The sequence below is a fragment of the Gadus morhua genome, chromosome 20 (assembly GCF_902167405.1).
Source record: "Gadus morhua chromosome 20, gadMor3.0, whole genome shotgun sequence".
Classification (NCBI taxonomy): Eukaryota; Metazoa; Chordata; class Actinopteri; order Gadiformes; family Gadidae; genus Gadus; species Gadus morhua.
The window spans coordinates 2,661,657-2,688,972 of record NC_044067.1 but is presented as its reverse complement, the minus strand read 5'-3'; the positions used below and the strand labels follow the sequence as shown (position 1 = coordinate 2,688,972).

The window sequence follows — 27,316 nt, the reverse complement described above, 5'->3', positions numbered from 1 at the left end:
GGTTATTCCAGAGACTCATGTTGTGGTCTCTCTAGCCTCATCTCATTGTTCTCCAGGTTATTCCAGAGACTCATGTTGTGGTCTCTCTAGCCTCTCGTTGTTCTCCAGGTTATTCCAGAGACTCATGTTGTGGTCTCTCTAGCCTCTGGTTGTTCTCCAGGTTATTCCAGAGACTCATGTTGTGGTCTCTCTAGCCTCATCTCATTGTTCTCCAGGTTATTCCAGAGACTCGTGTTGTGGTCTCTCTAGCCTCTCATTGTTTTCCAGGTTAATCCAGACTCATGTTGTGGTCTCTCTAGCCTCTCGTTGTTCTCCAGGTTATTCCAGAGACTCATGTTGTGGTCTCTCTAGCCTCATCTCTTTGTTCTCCAGGTTATTCCAGAGACTCATGTTGTGGTCTCTCTAGCCTCTCATTGTTTTCCAGGCTAATCCAGACTCATGTTGCGGGCCCCGGCCTCTCACTCTGTCTGTTGTCGTCTCTGTGCAGAGGAGCCGTTTCAATATCCTCCCTGTTCCCCGGGCCTGGCCGGCCAATCTCACACCACCTGCCGCTGTGCCGTGCCAAACGGTCACAGACACCAGTGTTTAGCACCAGAGCATTTCAGACTCAATGTATTTCTTTGAGAACCGGTTTTGAAGTACCGCTCTGCTGCTTGGTCCGAGCCCCTATAGGTGGGTTCTGGGGCGAAGGTGGTAGACGTCAGACCAGACCATAAAATGGACGGCAAACCAAAAGTGTGTGTGTGTGTGTGTGTGTGTGTGTGTGTGTGTGTGTGTGTGTGTGTGTGTGTGTGTGTGTGTGTGTGTGTGTGTGTGTGTGTGTGTGTGTGTGTGTGTGTGTGTGTGTGTGTGTGTGTGTGTGTGTGTGTGCATCAGAAACACATAGAGCACATGTCACAACAGTGCCTCTCAGCTCGGTCCACCTGAACAGCCTAATGTTGGAAGAGTCTCTCATCGCTCCCAGAACGGCCAGCACCACGCTAAGCTCTCCCCCCCCCCCCCTCTACCTTGTCTCCCCAGGGTGAGCCAAGCCTTCCTGCGTGCCGCCTGCCAGCTGCCCGACTAAAATGAGTATAACCAGCGACGAGGTGAACTTCCTGGTGTACAGATATCTTCAGGAGTCAGGTACAGACACACAAACACACACGGTGAAATCTTCTAGATTAAAGGAAGATGTGTCTTGAGTTCTTTGTTATGGGGTCTCTGTGTTATTCCTTCAACGTTGAAACGTCGGGAGTAGGGTTGCGTCTTCTAACAAAGATCGCACCACCTCATGTCTTCAGTGACATGAGAACGACGCGCGAGCCACAGCGCCCCTCTATTCGGTTCTGGGGCCCGCCATGGTTTGTTTTGTGGCTCGGAATGCAGGATACTGTAAACATCACTACTCCAGGTTGATTTGAATCCGGAGGCCACGCCCATCCACTCTGAAAGCAGAGCGGCGAGGACGTCTGCATTCTGCCGATTGAAAATGGACGCTGCCTTGTACACATCTTAAATGTGTCACCGTAAACATGTCGACGATTACATTAGCCATGTTAGACGTTGTCGGCACAAAGGACGCGTCTCTCTCCGGCTGCAGCTCGTTTCTCACCCTTGGGGGGGGGGGGGGGGGGGGGGGGGGGGGGAGGGGTTAAGCCCCGCCCCCACTCGGATGTTTGTGCTGCGTTTGTTTGTGTACAACCCAGGTTTTTATTTGGCTCTCTCCCGCCGCCTAATTAATTCGATTTGGCTGCAGGTTTCTCCCACTCAGCTTTCACCTTTGGCATCGAGAGCCACATCAGCCAGTCCAACATCAACGGAACGCTGGTGCCCCCTGCTGCCCTGATCTCCATCCTGCAGAAGGGCCTCCAGTATGTGGAGGCGGAGATCAGCATCAACGAGGTGAGGAGGATGGAGGAGGTGTCCTCAAGGAGGTCCTCAGACATGCTGTGACGCTGTACACCCACCCAGACAGGAAGGACAATATAATTATTGGATGGAAATGCAGATATCGTGGCTTTTTGGCCCTTTCACTGACTCAAGGATGTCAATTTTTTTTTATGGCATTTAATTAAAGTAGAATGTTCTCCTGGGGTTTAAAGGACCAAACTTGTCTGGGTGATTATAGCAGCGTAGGTGTCTCTCCTGGCTTCACTTAAACCCAAACTCGCCAAGAGATTCGGTAGAAAACGATCTGTTGTTCTGATTCTGCCAATGGGCGTGCCTCTTCCAAACCTAAACAATCAGCTGAGGTACATTGGCTCATTGACTGCAGGGGGGAACCAGTGGCTCACTCCCACTAAGGCTCTCCAGCAGAGTCAGCACCACACAGTGATGGGGACAAACGATGTTGTGAGGCATGTCTCATTGACCAGGAGAGGCTCTGTTTAATCAGCCAGGCCGCTAATGGAGGCCTCGCCGCAGGCCCGCTGTGGATGGTTCTAGAGCTGTTCCAATAATCACATTTCGATCGCCATTTCGATTTCCGAACAATCTCCAAACTAATATGAGAATAATAATAGAATAATTTTGAAATAGTATTTTTTTCTTTTTATATTATTATATGATTGTTCATTAAATAAAATGTTTTATAGAAATTTCAAAGATGAACAGTTGGTCTTTATGTCCGATTTGAACATTTCTATTCGATTTTTTTTAAAAATATTTTTTAAGGAGAAAATTTCAAAGTTCTCAGTTGCAAGTTTTTCAAATTCTAAAAGAATCGTTTGAATAATCGTGATCACAATTTCAATTCCTTAATCAAGCAGCCCTAGATGGTTCTACTATAACTCAACAATCGCACTGAACACCCTGACTCACCTGTGCTATAAGAGTCACCTCACCATGGCGTTGTCCCGGCCACCCCTCTCTCTCTCAGGACGGCACGGTGTTTGACGGGCGGCCCATCGAGTCGCTGTCGCTCATCGACGCCGTGATGCCTGACGTGGTGCAGACGCGCCAGCAGGCGTTCCGGGACAAGCTGGCCCAGCAGCAGCAGGGGGGAGGGACCTGCACCATGGCCACGCCCAGTCCCGCCCACCAGGCCATGGCGCCCAAGAACGGAGAGATCCCGGTCAACGGCGAGGAGAACGGCACGCACGCCATGAGTGAGCGGGGAACCGGGGGGGCTCTGAGGGGCTTTGGTTTGGGAGGTTCTGGTTTATGATGGTTGGAAGAAGCTGGTATCTTACCAGACGCTGGTATCTTACCAGAAGCTGGTATCTTACCAGAAGCTGGTATCTTACCAGACGCTGGTATCTTACCAGATGCTGGTATCTTATCAGATGAGACCAAACAGTCTTGTAAGCGAGAGCAGGAACGGCCTGCGTTGGATGCAACAACAATTCAATTCAACTTTATTTGTATCACCCTTAATCACGGGTACGGTCTCAAAGGGCTCAACAGGCCATTTATTTATGACACCCCCCTGCCCCCCAGAGGGCAAGAAAAAACTCCCTGAATTGGCAAGGAAGTAATATGAGAAGTAACCCCTCCTTCCAGGGATGGTCTGGAGTGCATTGGGGGCCATGGTTGACACACGTACACACATGCAGGCAAAGCCTTTTAGATCGGTGACGCGGTGCTGGTTGGTGAACTGTAAAGAGGTTCAGAGTACAGCTGCTACAAGGCTGAAGTTGCAGCATATGTAAACATGATATCATCCCTGATATCATCCTAAGGCCCAATCCCATTTCTACCCCTTACCCCTTCCCCTTACCCCTCCCCCTTGTTTTGAAGGGGTAAGGGGTAGAAATGGGATTGGGGCTTAGGCCCAATCCCATTTCTACCCCTTAACCCTTCCCCTTACCCCTTCCCCTTACCCCTTCAAAACAAGTGGAAGGGGTAAGGGGTAGAAATGGGATTGGGCCTGTGTCTCAAGTTCCACAAATATGTCGTTACTCTGCGGGTTCCTCGAAAGGACAAACGGCCCCAGCAGATGATTAGGAGGGAGAAGGAGGAGGTGTAGCTGAGGCTAGAGTGTGTGGGAGGAGAGGGACGGCTGCAGAGATGGTTTACTGTGAGGATGCGAGGCTGAGAATAAATTAGGCCATCCATCAGGACTCGGCACTCATATTTACGCGTGGCACGGTGTCATTAGCATCGCGGTGTGTGTTCCGGCGGTGATCAGGCCTTTCAGATTAAGACGCATAAAAGCGTCTCCTCAGCTGAGGGACCGGTGTTGATATAGCAGTCAAAGCAGACCTCGTTAGCAGCTCGTTAACAGTGCGCGTCTGGCTGTCCCCCCCAGACCACCACGGGGAGCCCATGGACCTGGACCAGGACGTGGAGATCCCAGCCAGCAAGGCCACCGTGCTCCGGGGCCACGAGTCGGAGGTCTTCATCTGCGCCTGGAACCCGGTCAGCGACCTGCTGGCCTCTGGGTGAGCCTCCCTCCCTCCCTCCCTCCCTCCCTCCCTCCCTCCCTCCCTCTTCCTCTGTCTTGGTCTGACACCCTTCTCTCGGCTTGTCTCCCTTTCCCTCTCCCGTCTCTCTTTCTCCGGTCTGCCTCGGACTCTCTCACTATCATCGGTCTCGCACACTCGTCTCTCGTCCCTCTGTCTCCCCCTCTCTCGCTCTCCCCCTCTCTTTCTCCCTTGGTCTCCCCTCTCTTTCTATCAGTCATTATCCCTCTCTCTCCCCCCCCCTCTCTCTGTCTCCTTCCCTCTCTTTATATCTGTCTGTCTCCCCCCCCTCTCTCTCCCCCCCCTCTCTCTGTCTCCTTCCCTCTCTTTATATCTGTCTGTCTCCCCCCCCCCCCCCCCCCCCCTCTCTCCTCCTCCCTCTCTCTCTTTGTTCAGGGGAATCGTTTAAACCTCCATTCATTCCTCTCCTGTGAATCACAGTCCCCCTCTCCTCTGCCAGGACATTGTGCTCCACTGGGCTTCTTAAATGGCCGACCCATTTTCTGGGTCAGGAGACGGATCAATCGCGTCAGGGTTCTGCGGCGTGGGTCTAGGGCCTGTGTTTATACACACGGGTTATAGTCAGGCGGTTCACACCGGTTCCACCGCGCGAGGCCTGACCCCTGACCCCGCTGTGTGTGTGCTTCCTCCAGCTCGGGGGACTCCACGGCACGGATCTGGGACCTGAACGAGATCGGCTCCTCCAGCTCCACCCAGCTGGTCCTGCGCCACTGCATCCGCGAGGGCGGCCAGGACGTCCCGAGCAACAAAGACGTGACCTCGCTGGACTGGAATGTGAGGACTCGCTCTCCCGGGCGCTGATCGCCATCCGCCCGCATGTCTGGCCGTCTGCGGCGAGCGGCACTAAAAAACTGAAACGCTCCTCTTTCCGTTCCCAGAGTGACGGGACGCTGCTGGCCACCGGCTCCTACGACGGCTTCGCACGGATCTGGACGAAGGACGGTGGGTCTGGGTGGATCTTAATCTGATCGGCGGAGTCGCGGGGACACCTGAGCCCCGTCTGTCTGAGCCCTCGCCGCTGTGCTCGTCCTCTAACGCCGCGGCCTGTGATCTGTCGTCCCTCAGGGAACCTGGCCAGCACGCTGGGACAGCACAAGGGGCCCATCTTCGCGCTGAAGTGGAACAAGAAGGGGAACTCTATTCTCAGCGCCGGTGTAGATAAGGTACTTCAATGAGACGTCACGTCTCGCCGCTGTCACGCTCGCTTCGGCGGAGACGACTCAACTCGCCGTGATTCGCCCCCGCTTTGATTTAATCGGACCGCTTTTTTTTATTTTTTTTTATTTCCCGTTCCAGACGACAATCATTTGGGACGCACACACAGGGGAGGCCAAGCAGCAGTTCCCCTTCCACTCAGGTGAGACGCACACAGACTCGCACGCAATACACACACACACACACACACACACACACACACACACACACACACACACACACACACACACACACACACACACACACACACACACACACACACACACACACACACACACACACAGTATGTCAGGCCCATGAGCCCCCCTACCGGCCCTTGGCCTGGTTCAGGTCTAACCCATGTGACCCCCCCAGCCCCCGCCCTGGACGTGGACTGGCAGAACAACACCACCTTCGCCTCCTGCAGCACCGACATGTGCATCCACGTGTGCCGGCTGGGCAGCGACCGGCCGCTGAAGACCTTCCAGGGCCACACGGTGAGCATCACTTCCTCTTCCTGTTCCCGGGAGCGGCTCCGCCCAAGCCCTACCGCCTTGACCACGTGATTGGTCGGTCCTGTTGTACTCTGGTACCCTGAGCTGATTGGTCGGTCCTGTTGTGCTCTGTTACTCTGAGCTGATTGGTCGGTCCTGTTGTACTCTGAGCTGATTGGTCGGTCCTGTTGTACTCTGGTACCCTGAGCTGATTGGTCGGTCCTGTTGTGCTCTGGTACTCTGAGCTGATTGGTCGGTCCTGTTGTACTCTGGTACCCTGAGCTGATTGGTCGGTCCTGTTGTGCTCTGGTACTCTGAGCTGATTGGTCGGTCCTGTTGTACTCTGGTACCCTGAGCTGATTGGTCGGTCCTGTTGTGCTCTGTTACCCTGAGCTGATTGGTCGGTCCTGTTGTACTCTGTTACCCTGAGCTGATTGGTCGGTCCTGTTGTAGTCTGGTGCCCTGAGCTGATTGGTCGGTCCTGTTGTACTCTGTTACCCTGAGCTGATTGGTTGGTCCTGTTGTACTCTGGTACTCTGAGCTGATTGGTCGGTCCTGTTGTACTCTGGTACTCTGAGCTGATTGGTCGGTCCTGTTGTACTCTGGTACCCTGAGCTGATTGGTCTGTCCTGTTGTCTCCGCGCTGCAGAACGAGGTCAACGCCATCAAGTGGGATCCTTCAGGGATGCTGCTGGCGTCCTGCTCCGACGACATGACCCTGAAGGTGAGGACGCGCTCACAGAAATAAACAAACCAAAAAGTACAAATGTATGGTTCTTGTTTTGAAGGATTCCCCGAAACCAATCGATCACAAATGAGCCAAGAGCCAAAGGCAAAACGTTCTGCTACAGAGACGCGTGCGGTCGAGCAGAACAGACGTTCTCACAGAGCATTTCACCCCCTAATGGCTGACGGATGGCGGTGGCTTTCTGTAGCAAATTGCACTCAAATGACGGCTGTTAAATCTCCCTTACCGCATCTAAAACTCGTTTCTCTCTTCCCCCATCTTCTCCTCTGCTGTCCTTCCCTCCTCTCCTCTCCTCTCCTCTCCTCTCCTCTCCCTCCTCTCCTCTCCTCTCCCCCCTCCCCTCTCCTCCCCTCCTCTCCTCTCCTCCCCAGATCTGGAGCATGAAGCAGGAACAGTGTGTTCACGACCTTCAGGCCCACAGTAAGGAGATCTACACCATCAAGTGGAGCCCCACCGGGCCCAGCACCGGCAGCCCCAACGCCAACATCATGCTGGCCAGGTGGGTCCCCCCCCCCCCCCCCCCAGTAACCCTACCCCCCCGCCTAAACCCTGCTCAGTCAGGCCTGGTTCTGGGCAAGCCTGCCGTTCTGCGGAGACACGTGAATGTAGAACTGCTGTGTTTAGCGCAGCATATGTTAAATATGTATAGATATCCGTCTGTGTCTCTTTCTCTCCATAGCATAATTGCCTAAGAAATATTTTAAGGTACATCTTTTATTTGGAGCCAGAAATGCCCAAGTCATGACTTGGGTATATAGTGGTTATGAAAAAGCACTCTGATTGGCTTAGGACAGAGACAATGATGCGCAGTGAATCAGCAGTGTTGAGAGAGAAGAGTTAGGTTAGATATCACAATGTGGCCAAAATATGGCGATTATTCTACGAGGCTAAAGACACGTTTAGTTAAACGCACTGTGCTCTTCATAAGCCATAGATTTGAATTAAACTCTATTCCTTTTCATTATCTTTTATTTATTTGACTTCCTCTGCGCGTGCCGCCCCAGGCGGTCTCGATCAGACGTGTCTGTGAATAACGCTGATGAGGCAGACGTGCTAATTGCAGACGGCCTCTGGTTCGTTATCGCCAGCCTTCAGCGGCACCCCGCGCCGCAGACGTTCGCACCGCGTCTGGCGCTTGAGAAACTCACACACATCGTTTGAATATTTCAGTACCACGTTATCAAAGTTTTGATGGCTCTTTCGCTTCCGTCTCTCTATGCAGTACACCAAATGATGCCTGCGAAATATTCAATTAAATTACAATTCTGTGGGGGCATTTCACAGGACAACCAATCCTCATGTTGTTTCGGCTTCAGAAACGACAATGATTTCCCAGAATAATGTTTTCCCCTCAAACACACTTTTATCTCAATTTGGGCCAATTTGGAAGACCTTAGATGCCTCATAGTGTGTGTGTGTGTGTGTGTGTGTGTGTGTGTGTGTGTGTGTGTGTGTGTGTGTGTGTGTGTGTGTGTGTGTGTGTGTGTGTGTGTGTGTGTGTGTGTGTGTGTGTGTGTGTGTGAGAGAAACCATTAGACCCTCAGGGCTCAGTGAGTTCAGATGGATCTCATTATATGGAGACCTGAGGGGGGGGGGGGGGGGGGGGGGGGGGGGGTGAGGCTACTGGAGACATCCGTCTGCAGACCGTAACCTTTAGACTGGGACGCGAAAATCCCACAAACTACCAGTCTGCAGTGTGTGTTGGGGGGCTGTGTGTGTGGGGGGCTGTAGGAGTGTTTGTCGGGAGGCGGTTGGTGTGTGTGTGTGTGGGTGGGTTTAGGAGTGTTTGTGTGTCTATGACCAAACACAACAAATAGCCCACATCCTACAGACGCAGCCTGTCCTCTCTCCGTCTACCCTTGGTATCTTATCAGAGCTTCATACGGCATCATGCTTTGATCAGTATCAGAATCATTTGATTATTTTACATTTATATTATTTCTATGTCCTCGTCTGAACGGTTGAGAGACCCTGACATTCAATCACTTCACTGATCGCTGCTCAGGGTGCATCGGTTACCGTACAACACTGACCCTAACGCTGTCACCCCCCCCCCCCCCCCCCAGCGCCTCGTTCGACTCCACGGTGCGTCTGTGGGACGTGGAGCGCGGCGTCTGCATCCACACGCTCACCAAGCACCAGGAGCCGGTGTACAGCGTGGCCTTCAGCCCCGACGGACAGCACCTGGCCAGCGGCTCCTTCGACAAGTCCGTGCACATCTGGAACACCATGGTGGGTTGGGGGACCGAGGCCCCAAGGGCCGGGGCAGGGAGGGAGGGGCCCCAAGGGCCGGGGCAGGGAGGGAGGGGCCCCAAGGGCCGGGGCCGCGAGGGAGGGGCCCCAAGGGCAGGGAGGGAGGGGCCCCAAGGGCCGGGGCCGCGAGGGAGGGGCCCCAAGGGCCGCGAGGGAGGGGCCCCAAGGGCCGGGGCCGCGAGGGAGGGGCCCCAAGGGCCGGGGCAGGGAGGGAGGGGCCCCAAGGGCCGGGGCAGGGAGGGAGGGGCCCCAAGGGCAGGGAGGGAGGGGCCCCAAGGGCCGGGGCCGTGAGGGAGGGGCCCCCGGGGCAGGGAGGGAGGGGCCCCCGGGGCAGGGAGGGAGGGGCCCCAAGGGCCGGGGCAGGGAGGGAGGGGCCCCAAGGGCAGGGAGGGAGGGGCCCCAAGGGCCGGGGCAGAGAGTCAGGGGCCCCAAGGGCCGGGGCAGCGAGGGAGGGGCCCCAAGGGCCGGGGCAGGGAGGGAGGGGCCCCGCCAGGCCCCAGCCAGGCCCCAGCCAGGCCCCAGCCAGGCCCCAGCCACTGGTAGACAGAGCTCAGCGTTTGGTCGGAGGGGAAAATATCAAAGAAATTTTTTTAAAGAAATTGCTTGGACAGTCGATGTGTCGACTCTGGCGTGTTAGAAGACCGGAGTCTAGAGGTCGATGTTGGAGACCGGGTGGGTGGGGGTTTGGGTGCGGGACGTGGGGACGGGGGGCCGGCGACTGGGGACTGGGGGGTAGCTCTGCGTGCGGTTCTGTTCTCCGTCTCGGTTGGTTCTGTATCGCGGCCGTGTCCCAGAGAGCGTCTCTCACAACACAGAGATCACCTCCGATGTGCTCAGAGGACGGAGGCTACTGGTGCTCACTGGTGTTTACTGGGGCTTACTGGTGTCTACTGGTGCTCACTGGTGTCTACTGGTGCTTACTGGTGCTTACTGGTGTCTACTGGTGCTTATTGGTGTCTACTGGTGCTCACTGGTGTCTAATGAACTGGTGTCTACTGGTGCTCACAGGTGTCTAATGAACTGGTGTCTACTGGTGCTCACTGGTGCTCACTGGTGTCTACTGGTGCCTACTGGTGTTGACTGGTGTGTGGTGGTTCTGTTTCAGAGCGGAGCCTTGGTTCACAGTTACCGGGGCACTGGGGGGATCTTCGAGGTCTGCTGGAACAGCACCGGGGACAAGGTCGGAGCCAGCGCCTCGGACGGCTCGGTAAGACGGACGGACGGACGTCCCCCACGCACGACACGCAGCCAGGCTGGACCTAGCTCATGGTCAACTGGGACAGGACAGTGGGTAGACTAGCTAATGGTCAACTGGGACAGGACAGTGGGTAGACTAGCTAATGGTGAACTGGGACAGCACAGGACAGTGGGTAGACTAGCTAATGGTGAACTGGGATAGGACAGGACAGTGGGTAGACTAGCTAATGGAGTTAACTGGGACAGGACAGGACAGTGGGTAGACTAGCTTATGGTGAACTGGGACAGCATAGTGCAGTGGTTATCTAGCTACTGGTGAACTGGGGCCTGATAGTTGGTAGGGTAATAATCAGGCTAATGGTGAACCAGGACATGAGAGCGCAGTGGGTAATCTACTAATACTGAACTGGGACAGGACAGCGGTTAGTCTTGCTAATGGTGAACTGGGACAGAACAGGACAGTGCAGTGGGGTATGTTGGCACTGAGACAGAACCCTCTCTGCTAAATGACCTGCAGCTGATTTCTCTGAGTCGATGTGGGCGACACATCTGCTACATGACAACCAAACCAAAGGCAGATGACATTTTAATGGTGTGTTCTTTCCCCCCCCCCCCCCCTATAGGTCTGCGTCCTGGATCTCCGAAAATAACACCTCGGACGAGACACGTTGGCCTTGGACCGTGTTTGTTCAGCGGAAAACATTTAAAATGGTTTATTAAAGGGCTGCGAGCGAATGCCCCCCCCCCCCCCCCCCCACCCCCACACACAAGACCCCCAGGCTCTGAAGGCAGACAAAGATGAAAACAAACCGCCCGTCACCAGTCAGCCTCCGCGCTGAGCGGACGTGCACGCGCGCGCGCGTGTGTGTGTGTGTGATCACCTGTTTGACGGACACTCCTGTGAGGGACGGACGGCAGAAGGCAGCTCAGACATCTATAGGACTGACTCTCCTTCGATCGCACTCCTTTTAGCGAGTCTTTTTAGCGTACGGTTTGAAGTCAAGTCCCGACCGGGAAGTGCCCGGGACTCCTCCCCCCCCGCCCCCCCCCCCCCATGGCGACGCCCACCTGTGTATGTGTCCACTGAGGGGGAGGGGCCGTGCTCGCTTGGCCGCTTCTGACGCTGAAATGGAGGGGTGGTTGTTATTCTGTTTAGCGGTTTCATTTCGTCTCTTTTCATTTGTTACGTCACTCAGAGTTCCGTCTGTGAGGAGCGTGTTCATGTCCTCGCCCGTCGCCTCCGGGGCGCGATGAGGGTGAATCACGATCAGCATCGATGGCGGAGGTTGGTAACCAAGACGCCGACCGCGCCGCCACATCAGCGCGGTCGGCGGGTAACCGACTTGTTGTGTTAAAGAACTCTGTTCCGCAAACGGACGCGTAAAAGTGGTCCGTAAGAGACGCCGTCAGGACGCGGCCCCGTCATCATCATCATCATCCTCATCATCCTCACATCGCGGTCTCGGAGAGGAGGAAGAACCAACAGCCGGTTTTATTAACGTTCTTTTTATAACCGGCCCTTTCGACCCAGCGAGGAGCGTGACCACGCGATGTGTAAAGTGCCGTTTTTTTTTTTTTTCCTACCTGCGTTTTCTCAAATTCGGATGTAAATTGAATGAATGTAAAGTAACGTCAATTGATTGAACTGAAACGAACACAGATTTATATACTGTGTATATATGCTTCTATACAGTACAGTTTAAGGCCATCTGTTGAAGCCCGCTACCACGGCAACAGCCGCTCCCGGGCCACGTAATCTCACCGTGTACTGACGGCCAATCGGGTACCGTCCGGCCAGGACTGGGGAGCGGGAGGGATGGGGGAGGTACTGACCGCGGTCGCCCTTAACCCCTTCACACAGACGTCCTGGTCCAGCTCCCCATGTCCTGCAGAACTCTGGTTCCACACGTTCCAACAACAGGTGGACTCTAGGCTCTGTTTCACCCCCCCACCCCTCCGCATCGGCCTACTGAACCCCCCCTCGCCCCCCCGCAGGATGACTGAGGGGTCCGATATGAAAGCACGAGACGAGTCCTGCTGTGGCCAGAGAGGGTTTGAGGTCCCCTCACCGTGCATACAGCTGGATCCGGACCTCCTGCTGCAGAAGGCCCGGGCAGGGGGCAGAGCTTCAGTGGGGGGGGGGGGTAGGTTCTGCTGCCACTCGTTTGGGTTCTGCTGTAAAAACCACCAGACACGACTGCAGCGAACGTCGTTACTTTTAGCCTTTTCTCCGTCTGGTTCCCTTTCGGTCGCATTTGTTGGAGCAAGTGTACTTTTCTCGGATTTTGGGCGTTCATCGCAGAGAGTCGGTCTATTGCAGATTTTTATTCATTTTTTTGTCGGTTTGTTTTCTTTTTCGTCTCTTCATTTTCGGCGTACTCTGGCATCGATGGATGTCTCACTGTTTTTTTTTGGCTTGTTAATTGGCTTAGAGCCACTATTGTCTGTGTCAGACTGAGAATTGGGCTGGTGGCGGCGGCCATCTTGGCTCGCCGAGGAGCCAGTGATGCGAGACCCGCCATCTTGTTTCCCGCCCCCCTGTTCAGGGTTTGGTCTCCTGTTTCAACGACAAAACGAAGAAGTCACTCGATGTCTCAAATAAATCACTCTATTTTGATATCAGAAAGCAATGAGTCCTTTTGTTTTTATTTGTTTTTATGGCTGGAGAAGTACATTTGTTACAAAGTTTACAGAGGGAAGTTGATTTCCCCGGAGTTCATACCTCAAACAATGACTTGAACTTGATCAATGGAATCATAATGTGAATTACATTTAATATTTGATCAAATACATGAGAAATAAATAAAATACACTAAGGAACGCTAGAATCGTTAGAGGCTTAATAATAAGTTGACTCAAAAGGAAAATCCCACGAGTTCATCAAAAAAAGTGTCTAAGTGGATTTGTATTCTTAATACCGATTGGACTGTAAAATCATATCTTCAAAATATTGAATATGTTGAATTGAAATGATAGTCTCCTTATCAGTTCATGGATCACAGACGTCTCTAATCATCTCAGGCTCTGACGATAAGAGGGATTGATTCTTTAACCAGGTCACAAACCATGATTACTATGTAAAGTCTACAAGGAGAAAAAACTAAAGTCAAAGGAAAACCCCACGCTACCATCGACCGTCACACATTCCCAGTATCCCCACCCCAAGGATGATTGGTCTTCTTTTATCGCTGGTTTATTATGGGCGGAGGTTATGATGTTATGGGGAGACTGGGACGGGGGATATGATGTCATAAGGAGACAGGGCTTGGCATGATGTCATGAGGAGACCGGGGGGGGGGGGGGGTATGATGTCATGGTATGATGTCATGAGGACACTCGGGTGGTATGATGTCATAGGGAGACAAGGGGGGCTTGGATGATGTCATGCTCTAGTTCCTCACTGAGTTGTCCAGGGATTCGGCGTCTGCGTCTATGTCCTCAAAGTCTTGCCGTTCACTGGACATGTGGATCTCTACTGTACTAGACTCTGAGCCACCTAGCGAGACAAAATAAGGCGGGGGAGGGGGGGGGGGGTTACTTGGTGCGCCCTGACGGACGCCATCTTGAAATGGTCTCAAACCTAGATTACAACGTACACACACTTACCCTGAAAATGTATTTTGGGACTCTTTTTATAGTTTGTTGTGATTTGTGCTTTATCGTAACGCAACGTGGTTTTGTGCGAATAACGGGCTTTAGAGTGAACAAATACCGAAACAAACAAATGGAAAATTCAATTTTATTTCTCTGCAGATCAGTCACGTCATGAATCGTAAACCTAACAAAACATTTACACGTTTATTTGCACAATACTCTGAAGGTGCACAAATAGTATAAAACGATTCGCCATAAATTAAAAGATACGAAAATCATCCCAAAATACATTTCATGATCAAACATAATTTATTAGAGCATAAATACGAACAATACAAAACACTCTCCTTCAAACCCACATTACCAGCCCACATCACCACCTGCCCCCCCCCCCCCCCCCCCCCCCTCACCAGCCCTGATACACAGGCGAGGAGCTAGCGTTAAAGCTCTGGCCGGTACCTTCTGAGTGTGCGCCCATAGATTCGGAGGGCTGCAGGTCGTTCCCCGTCAGGTTCTTGTTGCCCTCCTGGATGTGGCTCTGGAACAGCAGCGTGCCCACCATGGGGTTGTAGCCCGTCCCGGCCCCGTTGGGGGCGGAGGTGGACATGGAGTCCCAGGCCCTCTCCTTCCGGCGCTGGAGGCTCAGGTCCACGTCCAGGCCGGTCCAGCCGCGGTGGGCCAGCGTGTTGAGGAAGGCCTGCATGGGGTTCAGGATCCCCTGGGAGAAGGGCCGGGAAACCCCACAGGGTCAGGCTCAGAAACGTTCTTCATTCGAGAGAACTTAAGCCCGAGGGGAACAACGGGGTTCTGTACGCCCGACAAACATAGTCGACGGGTCAGGTCGAGTTACAGGGACGCCCCCACGGGACTCGACAACGTTAAACGCCGCATCACGCCTTGTTATATACAATCATGCCTGGAGAAAGCTATGGGTTCACTGACGTCTTTTGTAGAGCTAAAAAATAATCTAACATTAATACAACTGTGTACAAAATATGCAGTTCAGAACTAACTCGTTAAGTGCTTCATTCAGTTAAGCCTTGTTGCTTGGTGTCCGCCGTGTTTGACACAGATGTACTTATTTGTAAGTCGCTTTTGATAAAGGCGTCTGCTAAACGCCCTAAAGGTAAGCGTAGAGTTGGTACCATGAAGAACCAGGTGATGAGGGCCGCGTTGCGGACAGTCCGCAGGCTGCTGTCGCTGATGTCCGGCTGGACCTCCAGGAAGAAGAGCAGGCCCTCGTTGACGATGTTGGGGACCCAGCTGGGGGTCGCGGCCGGGGGGGGGAGGAAGGGAGGGTAAACTCAGGGGAGCTCCGCGTGAGAACATGAACAGAGATCGGGCCAACGCCGCCACTCACCAGACGCTGAAGACCAGCATTATCTTGAAGAAGCGTATTTTGATCTCGGTGGCGAGCCGCCTCTCGTTCTCCGTGTAGATGCCCTGTCGGCCCTTCAGGAGCGACGTGACTGAAGGAGAGAACGCAAAGATAGTGAGGATGAGATGCCACACGATGCCAAGTGCTATTTTTAAATGCACGTGACGTACAACAAAAAAAGTGCGTGCATTAAGTGAACGTAGAGTAGAGAGATTCTCATTCTCCCCGAGGAGGAAATTCATATTTCAAATGAGTCAATAAACAAAGGCCTAGAACAACAAAAGCATAGAATAAACAAAAGCATAGAATCAATAAATCTAGAACTAGATCCAAACCACAGCAGTCCCAGGAACCCTCCGCTCCACACTAACACCACAGCCTCGGGGCTGCAGCAACAATCAGACGTGTTCCTGCCCCGACCACGAGGTGCCCCTACACATGACCTCTGACCCTGAGCCCAGCGGGGGGGTCTGACCTGCGGAGGTGGTCCGGATGAAGAAGATGGGGTTGGCGATGAGCACCAGCAGCATGGGGGCGTAGGTGGTGACGTAGTGCGGGATGGCGTGCTGCAGGCCGCTCTCACAGCTGGGAGCACAAGGTGAAGAGACGCGCAGAGAAGGTCACGACATCGGCTGAGGGTTCAACGCTCGGACCACGGCGTTCAGGGAGAGGTGAACGTGAATCAGGAAGTCAGTCAGGACCGTGTGAGTGACAGGACCCCTGTCCCACCACCAGGGGGCGATTGGTCAGCCCTGACAGGAAGTTTTTAAATCGAGCCTCTAGTGACATCATAGAGGGGCGTGTCCACAGGAGATCCACACATGGTCATAAAGATGAGGGCCCTTTAAAACTTTTTATTTTTTTTAATTGTTCATCAGATTAAGCTAAATTTGCCCAAAGCTAGTCCCTCTCAAATTAACTTCAACATGAGTCACACGGCTATAGTCTGACCCGTCACTCCGTCATGATGATGGTATGAAAGATAAAAAATAAAAAAAATGGCGCAAATCTGATCGTTCATGAACAGATGTTAGGAACCACCGTCGTTCGGACCCCGATCACATGACCTCATGGAAACAAAAACACTGCAGGAACCGACAGGAGGAGGCGGTGGTGGGGTGACCGGGTTTGTGTGTGTGTGTGTGTGTGTGTTTGCGTGCCTGCGTGTCTTACTCTGAGATGGAGGGGTAGTAGAGCATGGCAACACCTTCAGCACACAGCAGCAGGGCCAGCCCCCATGTGATCATGTGGTACAGGATGATGGTGCTGCGGGGGGGAGGGAGGGGGGGAGAGGGGGGGAGACGGGTCATGAGACCTGGCTGTGGACTCACAAGCCTGACAGGGCTCTCGGCTCCTGGCACGAGGGACCCGCACGGGACCGGCCAGCAGCCAATCCCACGGAGGGAGCAGTGATCAATGGAATAGATCGTTTCAGAATAGAAGAGTAGAACTTGTGAGATTTTGTCGTGAAAAACTGTAAAAGTGTACACAATGGTCAATGGACTGCCTTTATGTTCCGCTTTCCTAACCAGTAGCCACTCAAAGCACTTTACAATACCGCCAAACATTCACCCATTCTTGCACGACTTCACACACCGACGGCAGGGTCAGCCACGCAGGGCGACAGCCAGCTCGTCATGAGCAGTTAGGGTGAGGTGTCTTGCTCAGGGGCACCTCGGCACTATTTCTCTAGAACAGAAATTACTCTGTGGGCCTGCGCTATGTGGCTTCGGGCTATTCGGTAAAGCAAAGGGAATAGTTGGCTAATTCCTCCCCACAAAAAGAGAACAACCCCAGGGGAGGGTCAGAGCATGTAGAGGGGAATCCCATTCAAATATATTCTTCCTGAAAATGACGACATTTTGGTGTTTCTGGATGCACTTTCTCTTTCACGGTTTCTCCTTTCTCCTTTGTTTAACATTTACGTTTAAAACACACTTGAAACTTGCTCAGGGTAAAGTAGAGTACCCCCTGCAGTAGTCCAAAGTACCTCTGGGGATACAGGGACCCCAAATATATTTGACAACCACTGCTCTAGGTGACCATGATTCCTCCTAGTGTCTCTGGAGTTGTGCGCTGGGAGGCCCTTCAGAGAGAGACGATGGAGGCTGTTCCTACTGAAGGAGGAGGAGCAGGAGGAGAAGAAGCAGACGTGGTACCTGATCCCCGCGGAGGTCTTCACCACCAGGAACACGTCCACGGCGTAGCAGAAGGTCCACCAGAAGGAGGCGCTGAAGAACAGCTGGATCCACATCTGCACCGCACAGCGGAAAGAGGGGCGTCAACACTTCCTGCTTCGGCGGCACTCGGGCCGACAGGTAAACAACAACAACACGCAAGGCGAGTAAACAACAGAACGTCCTCAACAAGATGGCGGAGGCTGTGGAGGACGCCGTGTTGCTCTATCTTCTAGATTTGTTCCTTCAGCTCTTGTGGCCTGTGGTCCAACACCGACATGTGTGAGATGTTCCTTAATACCACTGGGGAGCCATATATGTACGTAAACAGGAGCATCTCTAGCGTAGACACAGTTCTCTCAGAATCAGAATGACTTTTATTACATCTTATTGTACAAGTACACAAGAGTACCTTTCTTAGGCTTGGTTCCTCAACAGCCACATAGCAGTAACAATAGAAATAAGGTAAATAAGAGTAAAAATAAGTAGTAATATAAATAGCAGAAGTCGTGGTGCAAGGCACAGTTGATTCTAGTGCAAAAATGTTGTGCAAATTACAGAAATATGTTTTTAAATAATCTGTTTTCAGGGCTGATTGGTTATAAGCGAGATCCAGCAGTCTCATTGTTTCACCACCAGTTGTTTCACCGGAAGAGTGAGTGAAATATCAAAGGCTATTTATACGATTCATCTGTCTTGTGTTGTGCTTGTGGGAAGTCTGGTGGGAAGGAATCTTTTTTGTAAATGTCACGCATCACACACACGCATTCAAACATATACACACACTGACACACAAACAGATATAAACTGACACATACAGACACACACTGACACATACTGACACACACACACACACACACTGATACACACAAAGACACACACACACTGACACACACACACACACACACACACACACACACACACACAGACACACAGACGTACCGCACTGCCCACACAGAAGACCTCCGGCCAGACATCGCCGCTGTTGTTGGCGGAGATCTTCTCCACGACGTTGGGAAGGCCAAGCCAGATGGACGACCGCACCACGATGCCTGGGGGGGGGGGCGGGGGGGGGGGGGGGGGGAAGAACCCGGTTAACCACTACAGATAGAGGCATGGCGTCCCTAACCCTAGTCTAGAAGCGTACCCCAATTATCTTCTCCGCGTGGACCATCCATACACTTTATCTTCTCTCCTGGCTTTGTACTGTGGGCTCATGTTTTTTATAGAGGTGGGATACTTATAGATGTGTTGTGTTGTGTGTCTGCATGCTGGCTGCTGGAACGCCTACATTTCCCTTCGGGGATGAATAAAGTATACCTTATCTTTATCTTATCTTATCTTCTCCATCATGAGGGGAGCTCTTTGGGGGGATAGGCGTGCCATAATATCCAGCTTTGAGACTGTAAGCGCTTTACAAATCGTCTTGACTTCCTGCAGTGGGGGTCAGTTGAAAAACAAAGCACGCTTTCAATTAACACCTAATTAAAGGGAAGGGTTTGAGCTCCGGCTGGATTGTAAAGCACTCCGTTAATTGGATTGTGTAATGGGGTACTTTTAATTGAAGGGGGAGGTAATGGAAACTCTAACGGTCTACAGTTTTCTTTTACGAGTGTAGTTTAGGTTCTTCCTCTAAATAGCCAGCTGCTGCACCCGGGCTCGGTGAGAATAGTTAGAGGAGTATAAAAGCGTAGCGTGGTACGGGCCACATGTTGGCTTGGCCTTTAGTTCGCCTGGGCTTTAGTTACCCAACTTACTTCTCCAAACACATCGCTCTGTGCTGGAACCCTTCATCACAATGACTGGTTCAGGTTCAATCACAGAGAGATGTCAATGAATAGGCCGTTCTTGTTCAATCAAGGTTTTTCATTTACATATTTGGTTGGACTTTATAATAACGGGGACGCTTATTACATAATCCTGTTCGTTGAACTTGAACTTCATCCACCTCCATTTGCGATTAGAGCACGTTGTTGGACGACAGGCGAAGTCATCACAAAGCAAGTCCACTTTAGAGAGAATAAAGAGCTGAGGCGTGCTTTTATTAAATTGTCCCTAGAGACTCACTCTGATGGTCTCAATACCATACAGGGCCGATTAACGACTACTTCATTCTACAGACAGAATTTTTTTCTTTTAGACTGAATTAATGTGATAAATGCAAAATAATGGGTTAGCCTTAATCCAGAAGTTCCTGCGCATTGCGCAATAAAGACGTGGACATCGTCGCGCAGCCTGTGTCTACACAACACGTGACGGTCAGGTCGTTGACGTCCACCTACACGCCCACCCTGGTCCCCGGAGCGTCTCTGCTCACCTGTCTCTTACCTGTGCATCCCAGGATGTCGCAGATGCTGATGATGAAGAGGATCCGGGAGGAGGACGCGGGCTTCGGGAAGGGGTAGGGCCCGAGTCTGCGGTAACCCCTCCGCTTCGGGAGGATCTGCAGGATGGTGAAGATCAGACTGAGGCTCGCGCTGCCCACGCTCAGCGCGCTGAACAGCTGGGGCTGGAAGGAGACCACGAAGTCCGTGGCCGGGTCTCTGTTGGGACAGCAGAAGGTCTCCAGCCGCGGGGACGCCATCGGACTGGTACCGGGAGACCGGCAGACGGCGTCAGAGGGGAAGGAAATGAAAAGGGCGAAATGTGTGTGAGTCCATGGCCTGAGTCACCAGAGAGAGAGAGGGGAAGCACGGGTTTGGAGCATCATGTGCTTCTGTTTAATCCCCCCCCCCATCACCTCATTCCCCCCAGTCATGGCTTAACCATGCAGGCCCATTCCTCAGAGGACCGACAAAGGCCTGTTGTTTGACAGGAGGGGAGGGGATACGTCTTGTTTCATTGATGTTTGGTCAGGATCCATGTTTTAATATCTGACTAAACAGCGAAACCTGACTTGGTTGCGCGGATATTCAATTAAGACTAAATAAAGGAAGGTTGAGAATAGTCCAGTTTTCTCTGGACCAGGACCAAGTCCTAAATGTATAAATGGATCATTATGATCCAATTTGCACTGTTTTTCTGTAATGTGTTATTTGATTAGCATCATTTTCCATCCGATATGCCGTCAATAAAGCAAACATAAGGCTTCGTCCTGACGACCCAGACGACTAACTGGCCCCAGATCAGAGGCAAATTGAAGCTGATTTATACAGCAAACCAAACGTCAAGGTTTGTATTGATCCTCTTTTATTCAGCCGAAAGCATCCACTGGCTTTGAACAGCGGCCCCTACAGCCACGTCCCGCTCCCCAGGCCACCAGACAAAAGGTCGCTAAAGGATAACGTCTTGGCCGCGGGGTTCTGCGGCTGGTTCCTCTCCGTCCGCTCCTCTTCGGCGTCATCTGCTGGCCGAGGTGTGTCTGGCATGCCGGGAATGCACTGGAATTGAAATGCATGACCTGACATGCGAGGAGGAGGCAAACCATTTGAACACAACCCTAACATGATCAAGTCACAAGTCTCACCAACATTAATTCATTTACTTAATAATTCAGACCTATTTATGTATTTATTTTGAACTGAATGGTCCTCATAAACCACAGCCTAGATAATCGTATCTAGGGCAGGGATTTTTTGAATTTCTCGTTTTTATTTCAACTGCTTTAACCTCCTGGAGGCTATTGACGTGATAATCACTAACCGGGCTGTTGACTCTGGCCTGACCAGCAGGTCAACATTGGAGAACTTCTTGTTCCAGGTCCTGTCCAGTCAGGCCTGCAACGACAACCACCTCAATACATCCCCCCTCCTCTCCCTCCTCTTCCCCCTCCCCCTCTTCTTCCTCCCCCTCTCCTCTCCTCACTCCCTCCCCTCCTCCCCCCCCCTCCCCCGCTCCCCTGTTCCCTCCCCCGGGCTGCAGGCTCTGTGTGTTGACGGGCGGGTGTCCCGTTACAGACCTGTAGAACAGGAACCAGCCGCCCTGCCACGGTCTGCCGCCCCGGCCGGCGCACTGAGAGCACTTCCTGGCTGGCAGACCGGGGAAGGAAGTGACATCAGAAGGTCTGCTCCCACCTTCCACTAGGAACACCACACACACAGACACACACAGAGGCACACACAGACACACACAGACGCACACACGTATACAGACACAGACAAACATACCACACACACACACACACACACACACACACACACACACACACACACACACACACACACACACACACACACACCAGAGCGTGTAGGTGGAGGGTCTTGGAGCGGTCATGTCAGGGGGGAGCTGGGACCAGGAACATGGTGCTTATCAGCGACCTGGACCCTTGGTGTTCTTCTCCAACCCTCTGATGAGCGGTGAGTCCAGTGGCTGGAACGCCTCTTACACGCTCAGGCACGCACATACACACACGCTCATACACGCACACACACATGTATCTATACACATGTTTATGTCTATGTATATGTGTATATGTATATTACTCTGCTTGTGTATTTTCCCGAGACAAAGGAATTTTGAATTCCTGTCTACCTGTCTGTCTGTTTACCTGTCTGTCTGTCTCCCTGTCTGTATATCTGTCTGTCTGTCTGTCTGTCTGTCTGTCTGTCTGTCTGTCTGTCTGTCTGTCTGTCCGTCTACCTGTCTGTCTGTCTACCTGTCTGTCTAATGCACCACTTACTCCAAGTGCCAACACAACAATTATCTCGGTAATATGAAAACTAACTACGTAACAATACCTCTCTATAGCCCTGCTATTGCTGTGATATATCTATATTTCTTTATCTTCACATCTCTAGCTCTGTAATATGTTTCTTCTACATCTGCCTCTCTCTGTGAATGAACTCTATTTATCTCAGTGAAAGCCCTCTGTTTATCTGTATACCTGTAATATGTCTTTATTTAACCCTGTGTCTCTCATTTCTTTGAAAGGTCTATCTCTGTAGTCACTTTCTATATCACTGTGATGCATGTATTACATGTAATAAATGTATTACATGTAATAAAAGTAATACATGTATTACATGTTATTCATGCAATACATGTAATAAATGTCATGTATGTGGCGGTGGGTCAATAGGGGGCGCTAGGGCGCCGCCCCTCCGTGAAATATTTACTTGGATATATCTGCCAACTAATAATCAACTATTATCAATACGAAATAAATCAACCAAAATACATAGCGTTTATCCTCGTTTAATTGTGTGATATACTTTTCACCAGTGGCGAAGCTAGACCCTATCGTTTCGTCCTCAAATCTAATATTCAACCTTTTTTTTTTTACACAAGCAATGAGAGAATGGATGCTGTACACTAATGAACAGGCACAAATGGGCTAGTGAAATCAAGCGCAACCTTCCTGCAGGAATCTCTAACCTATGATTGGTGGGTAGGCGTCTCCTGTTTGACAAAACCAAAAAGGCAGCACGAGCACACTTAACATAGTTTCTGCTGTTTTGACTGTCAAAAAGGCTTGCTAGTCTTTATCAGAAAATCCACGATTTCCAGCAGTGTTATAACATGAGCAGCTAATAATAATAATAATAATTTTAAAACCTTGACATAATCTGTCAGATGACTATTAAATGACAGTTGACCACAAGGCGATTCTATCTATGCCTCCTCTTGAATTACTTCATGTTTTAGTCTGCAGGGGCTTGTAATGCTGCGTAGCCTGATAAGCATGATAAGATGCAAGGAGTAGAAAAAGTTGATATGGGTGCTAATTTTCAGTTGAAAAAAAACGCTGGCATTATTTTATCAGCTGAGGGCATGTTCATTGCCATAACAACGTGGGCTAATCAACAAGTACAACATGTCAGAAGTTTTATGAAAATGTATGGGTCCCTGACAGTGAGACAACGTAGTTTATTGCTCCCGAAATAGTGGTATGTTTCTCATATTATTAATTATTAATTATCTAGTACATGTTGCACCAATGTGTTTCAAAACATATGGTCATTTTTGAGTGAAACTTACAATTCAATTCAAAAAATTGTATGGGGTCTGTCTATTACTGTGCCCCACCAACATCTTTGATCACCAGCCGCCACTCATGCTATCTTGTCTCTGTGATGTCTGACTGGTTTCCATCTTGTCTCTGACTGGTCTCCATCTTGTCTCTGTCCGTCTGTCCCCAGACGGTGCGTCCGACTGGTCACCGGTCCACGATGCGTCTTTCAACGGCCGTCCTGTCGCTCTGCAGACGCTGCTCAGCCAAGTGAGGCCGTGACCACACCCCCCGCTACCATGACCCCGCCCCTCCAACGACCCCGCCCCCTCCCGCGACCCCGCCTCCTCCCGCAACCCCGCCCCCTTCTGTGACCCCGCCTCCTCCCGCGAACTCGCCCCCTCCCACAACTCCACCCCCTCCCATGACCCCACCACCCCTCCCGCGACCCCTCCCCCCATCCCGCCCCCTCCCGCGACACCACCCCCTCCCACGACCCGAGCCCCCTCCTGGGGTGTAGACTGACTCTGACTCTGTGGTGATCTCCTCAGGGGGCGTGTGCTAACCTGGCCACGCTGGACCAGGTGTCGCCCCTCCTGGGGGCGTGTCAGCGGGGCCACGCCCTCTGCGCTCGCCTCCTGATCCAGAACGGAGCTCATGTCAGTAAGATCTGCTCACCATCACCAAACTCACCATCGGTTCCTCGCACGTGTATGGCCGGCCGTTTGGTCTTTTAAGGCGCTTAGCCTCCCTCAGCATATTACCGAGTCTTATCGGTGAAAATGTAATTCTCACTACTCATAAAGTCTTAGCATTACAACTTTCATTCTTGCAAGTGAGAATGGACGCAGAGTGAAGCTAGACAATTTAAAGCACAAACTGCCTGTCATACGTGTTTCTCTTGTTTACTGGTCTAACCAGACCCTAGCATACATGTTTACTCTATCAGTGATGTAGTTAAACATGAACCCCATATACTGCAATCAATGGCTGTTCTGGCCTTGTGGACCACATCAATTATTGTTGGATTTAACTACATGGTGGAAGCGATTAGTTGGAGATTAACCCAAAATAATGCCTGCCACACACACACACACACACACACACACACACACACACACACACACACACACACACACACACTATCAAGTGTCTTTGTGTACACGCATGCATAGTCATGCAAGCTTGCATATTAACTATGAGACAAACGCCACCACTGTTTCTCTCAACATAACACACATGCTCAATCGCATGACCGTTTTGGATCATAGCATCATTTCAATACGCTTCTTGTATTAAATGAGTACAATGGCAACAACCTTGATATTACACTATACCTCCAGACATGTTTCTTCCCAGATGTCCTAAACATAACAGATCATAGACTGTAAGAGTTGATTTATATAGAATGTGACTAGAGCAAAGCTATCCCTGCCCAAAACCTCAAATAATGATCCAGAAAGTGATGCGGGAATAAATGAGACAGGCGAATCCATGAGGCGAATCGATCGGAAAAAATAAGTTTGTGAAAATGATTCAGATTTAACTGTTGCTCCGACTCTAGCCACTAGGAGCAGCTCATGAGAAACGTACATAGTACAGTTTTAACTCCCCGACAGACCGCCCTGTCTGACCTGCTGCTCCACAGGTGAACTCTGCCACGCTGGACGGATCAACCCCCCTATCAGAGGCCTGCGCTGGGGGTCACCTGACCTGCGTGTCACTGCTCCTGCAGCACGGGGCCACGCCCCTGGGACAGGGTTGCCACGCCCCCTCCCCCATACACATAGCCGCCGCCAAAGGTCAGAGATCACACATTCCTGCGTTCTGCACGACAATCTAAAATTAAATTGTGTCCTCAAAAGGTAGACTCCCCCCAGGGCTCATATGGGTGCTGATGACTCCTATGGGTGCTGATGACTCCTATGGGTGCTGATGACTGCTGTGGGTGCTGATGACTCCTGTGGGTGCTGATGACTCCTGTGGGTGCTGATGACTGCTGTGGGTGCTGTCTGATGACTCCTATGGGTGCTGATGACTCCTATGGGTGCTGATGACTCCTATGATGACTGCTCTATGGGTGCTGATGACTCCTATGGGTGCTGATGACTCCTGTGGGTGCTGATGACTCCTATGGGTGCTGATAACTCCTATGGGTGCTGATGACTCCTATGATGACTGCTCTATGGGTGCTGATGACTCTTATGGGTGCTGATGACTCCTATGATGACTCCTGTGGGTGCTGATGACTCCTGTGGGTGCTGATGACTGCTGTGGGTGCTGATGACTGCTGTGGGTGCTGATGACTCCTATGGGTGCTGATGACTCCTATGATGACTGCTCTATGGGTGCTGATGACTCTTATGGGTGCTGATGACTCCTATGATGACTCCTATGGGTGCTGATGACTCCTATGGGTGCTGATGACTCCTATGGGTGCTGATCACTCCTATGGGTGCTGATCACTGCTCTGTTGGTGCAGGTCACCAGGAGTGCGTCTCCGTCCTGGTGGAGCACGGTGCTGACGTAGATCTGCACCGGGACCTCTCAGGCACGCCCCTCTGCGCCGCCGTGGCCAATCAGCACCTGAGTACCGTCAGGAGCCTGCTGCAGCAGGGTGAGGCTCCCCCCCCCGCAGAGTGGGGTTGGAGGCTGAATCAGTCAGACAGAATGAGGTGTGATGGTGCGATCCATTTGTATGGTACGCCCACCCGTACAAGTCGTAAGGTGAAAATCTCCCAGCTATCCTGCGGCATTTCATGGAGGCATGCCCCCTTTTGATTCGCTCTACTCTGTCTGCTTTCAGAACAACGAGTGGGAAGGTTGATGTTATGACCAAAAGGGGGCGTGCCTCCGTGAAATGCCGCAAGACAGCTGGGAGATTTCACATCTTACGGCTCGTACCGCTGGGCGTACCATACAAATGGAACGCGCCATGAGTCTGGATCAGTCAGTCAGACACAGTGTGAGGTGTGAGGCTGGATCAGTCAGTAGCAGCTTTGTAGACTCAGCTCCACTCACACACTGATGGCTGTAAGATGATCCACAATTGAATTATCATGATGGGACACTGAGAGACATTTTTACACCCCAACGACATACATCTTCTTCACTCAATCACGATCAAAGTCTATCAAAGATCAATCCACCAACAAATCCCTATCACAGTCAGTGTGGGGAACAGCTGCTTGTGAAACACTTCACAAATAAGTTTAAATATTTAGACACTCCTAAATGGTTTATAAGAGCTACAGAAGAAAAGCTTGATTCGTATATTTAAGCCTCCTCTAAAATAAGGCCAATACCTCTGAATTGATCTTACGTGCCTCACCACTACTGCCCTGCACTCTGCCGCCCCCTTCAGGCGCCAGTGTGAACAGCAGCCTGGACGGTGACTCCCCGCTGCACACGGCGGCCCGTCTGTCCAGCCCGGAGATGGTGTCTGTCCTGATGGAGCACGGGGCCGACTGCTCCGTCAGGAACCCACAGGGAAAACGGCCCGTTGACCTCGCGCCTCCCAATAGCCTGGCGGAGAGGATGCTGGGAAAATCAAGAGGTATCCATAGTAACATCTAAACGGCGCTGCTCCGCCTCCTCCATCCCCTAACCCAATCACATAACCCAAGAATAACAACAACTTCTACTCCCACTTGGTGTCTGCCAGGAGTGCCGTGTCTAAAGCAGTTATGTCGGCTAAGCATCAGGAGGTTCCTGGACAAGGAGAGAATGGGTGCTATTTGCGGACTAGACATACCAGTAGAGTTGAGAGACTATCTTCTGTACCGGACAGCCCCCCCCCCGGTCTGCCGGAGAGTGTGAGTCTGTCTGGCACTCAGCCGGCTCTCTCAGCGTCACCCGTTCATGGAGTTCTGCGTGTGGCCACTAGGGGGCGAACTTGAGTCGCTGTAAACCGCCTGATTGTTGGTGGCTATAACGGTAGCAATATTTTTTCACAATTGTAATAAACTTCTGTGTGGACAAAAGGTTA

General features: G+C 51.7%; 3 protein-coding genes across 3 annotated transcripts; 2 read left to right on the top strand and 1 right to left on the bottom strand.

Annotated features, from left to right (window-relative positions):
- The first annotated feature begins 791 nt into the window (after positions 1 to 791).
- LOC115533727 (F-box-like/WD repeat-containing protein TBL1X) lies at positions 792 to 12,918 on the top strand. The gene is made up of 14 exons (XM_030344366.1): positions 792 to 1,125; positions 1,739 to 1,884; positions 2,861 to 3,089; positions 4,232 to 4,364; positions 5,039 to 5,180; positions 5,285 to 5,348; positions 5,472 to 5,569; positions 5,703 to 5,763; positions 5,976 to 6,097; positions 6,744 to 6,818; positions 7,214 to 7,341; positions 8,909 to 9,074; positions 10,201 to 10,302; positions 10,916 to 12,918. Exons 1-14 carry the CDS (start codon positions 1,068 to 1,070, stop codon positions 10,940 to 10,942), a joined length of 1,551 nt encoding a protein of 516 aa, XP_030200226.1. The 5' UTR covers positions 792 to 1,067; the 3' UTR covers positions 10,943 to 12,918.
- Positions 12,904 to 21,478, bottom strand: gpr143 (G protein-coupled receptor 143). Its single transcript, XM_030344367.1, has 10 exons — positions 21,340 to 21,478; positions 19,770 to 20,029; positions 18,384 to 18,493; positions 17,424 to 17,518; positions 16,438 to 16,530; positions 15,740 to 15,849; positions 15,247 to 15,355; positions 15,032 to 15,149; positions 14,346 to 14,604; positions 12,904 to 13,788 (listed from the first exon to the last, which is right to left on the bottom strand). The coding sequence occupies exons 2-10, from the start codon at positions 20,023 to 20,025 to the stop codon at positions 13,682 to 13,684; spliced, it is 1,257 nt and encodes a 418-aa protein (XP_030200227.1). The 5' UTR covers positions 20,026 to 20,029; positions 21,340 to 21,478; the 3' UTR covers positions 12,904 to 13,681.
- LOC115533729 (ankyrin repeat and SOCS box protein 9) lies at positions 21,336 to 27,316 on the top strand. The gene is made up of 7 exons (XM_030344368.1): positions 21,336 to 21,736; positions 23,519 to 23,598; positions 23,880 to 23,987; positions 24,977 to 25,130; positions 25,811 to 25,945; positions 26,693 to 26,884; positions 26,993 to 27,316. The coding sequence occupies exons 1-7, from the start codon at positions 21,652 to 21,654 to the stop codon at positions 27,145 to 27,147; spliced, it is 909 nt and encodes a 302-aa protein (XP_030200228.1). The 5' UTR covers positions 21,336 to 21,651; the 3' UTR covers positions 27,148 to 27,316.

Bases quoted from the DNA above. Each gene is read 5' to 3' on its own strand.
- LOC115533729 (XM_030344368.1), top strand. From the start codon at position 21,652: ATGTCAGGGGGGAGCTGGGACCAGGAACATGGTGCTTATCAGCGACCT. The intron at 23,988-24,976 runs GTCAGTAAGATC...GCTGCTCCACAG, and splicing joins TGATCCAGAACGGAGCTCAT to GTGAACTCTGCCACGCTGGA. The intron at 25,946-26,692 runs GTGAGGCTCCCC...CGCCCCCTTCAG, and splicing joins CAGGAGCCTGCTGCAGCAGG to GCGCCAGTGTGAACAGCAGC.
- LOC115533727 (XM_030344366.1), top strand. From the start codon at position 1,068: ATGAGTATAACCAGCGACGAGGTGAACTTCCTGGTGTACAGATATCTT. The intron at 5,181-5,284 runs GTGAGGACTCGC...TTCCGTTCCCAG, and splicing joins TGACCTCGCTGGACTGGAAT to AGTGACGGGACGCTGCTGGC. The intron at 5,570-5,702 runs GTACTTCAATGA...TTCCCGTTCCAG, and splicing joins TCAGCGCCGGTGTAGATAAG to ACGACAATCATTTGGGACGC.
- gpr143 (XM_030344367.1), bottom strand. From the start codon at position 20,025: ATGGCGTCCCCGCGGCTGGAGACCTTCTGCTGTCCCAACAGAGACCCG. The intron at 15,850-16,437 runs GTAAGACACGCA...TTGTGCTCCCAG, and splicing joins TACTACCCCTCCATCTCAGA to CTGTGAGAGCGGCCTGCAGC. The intron at 14,605-15,031 runs GTACCAACTCTA...CCCTTCTCCCAG, and splicing joins TCATCACCTGGTTCTTCATG to GGGATCCTGAACCCCATGCA.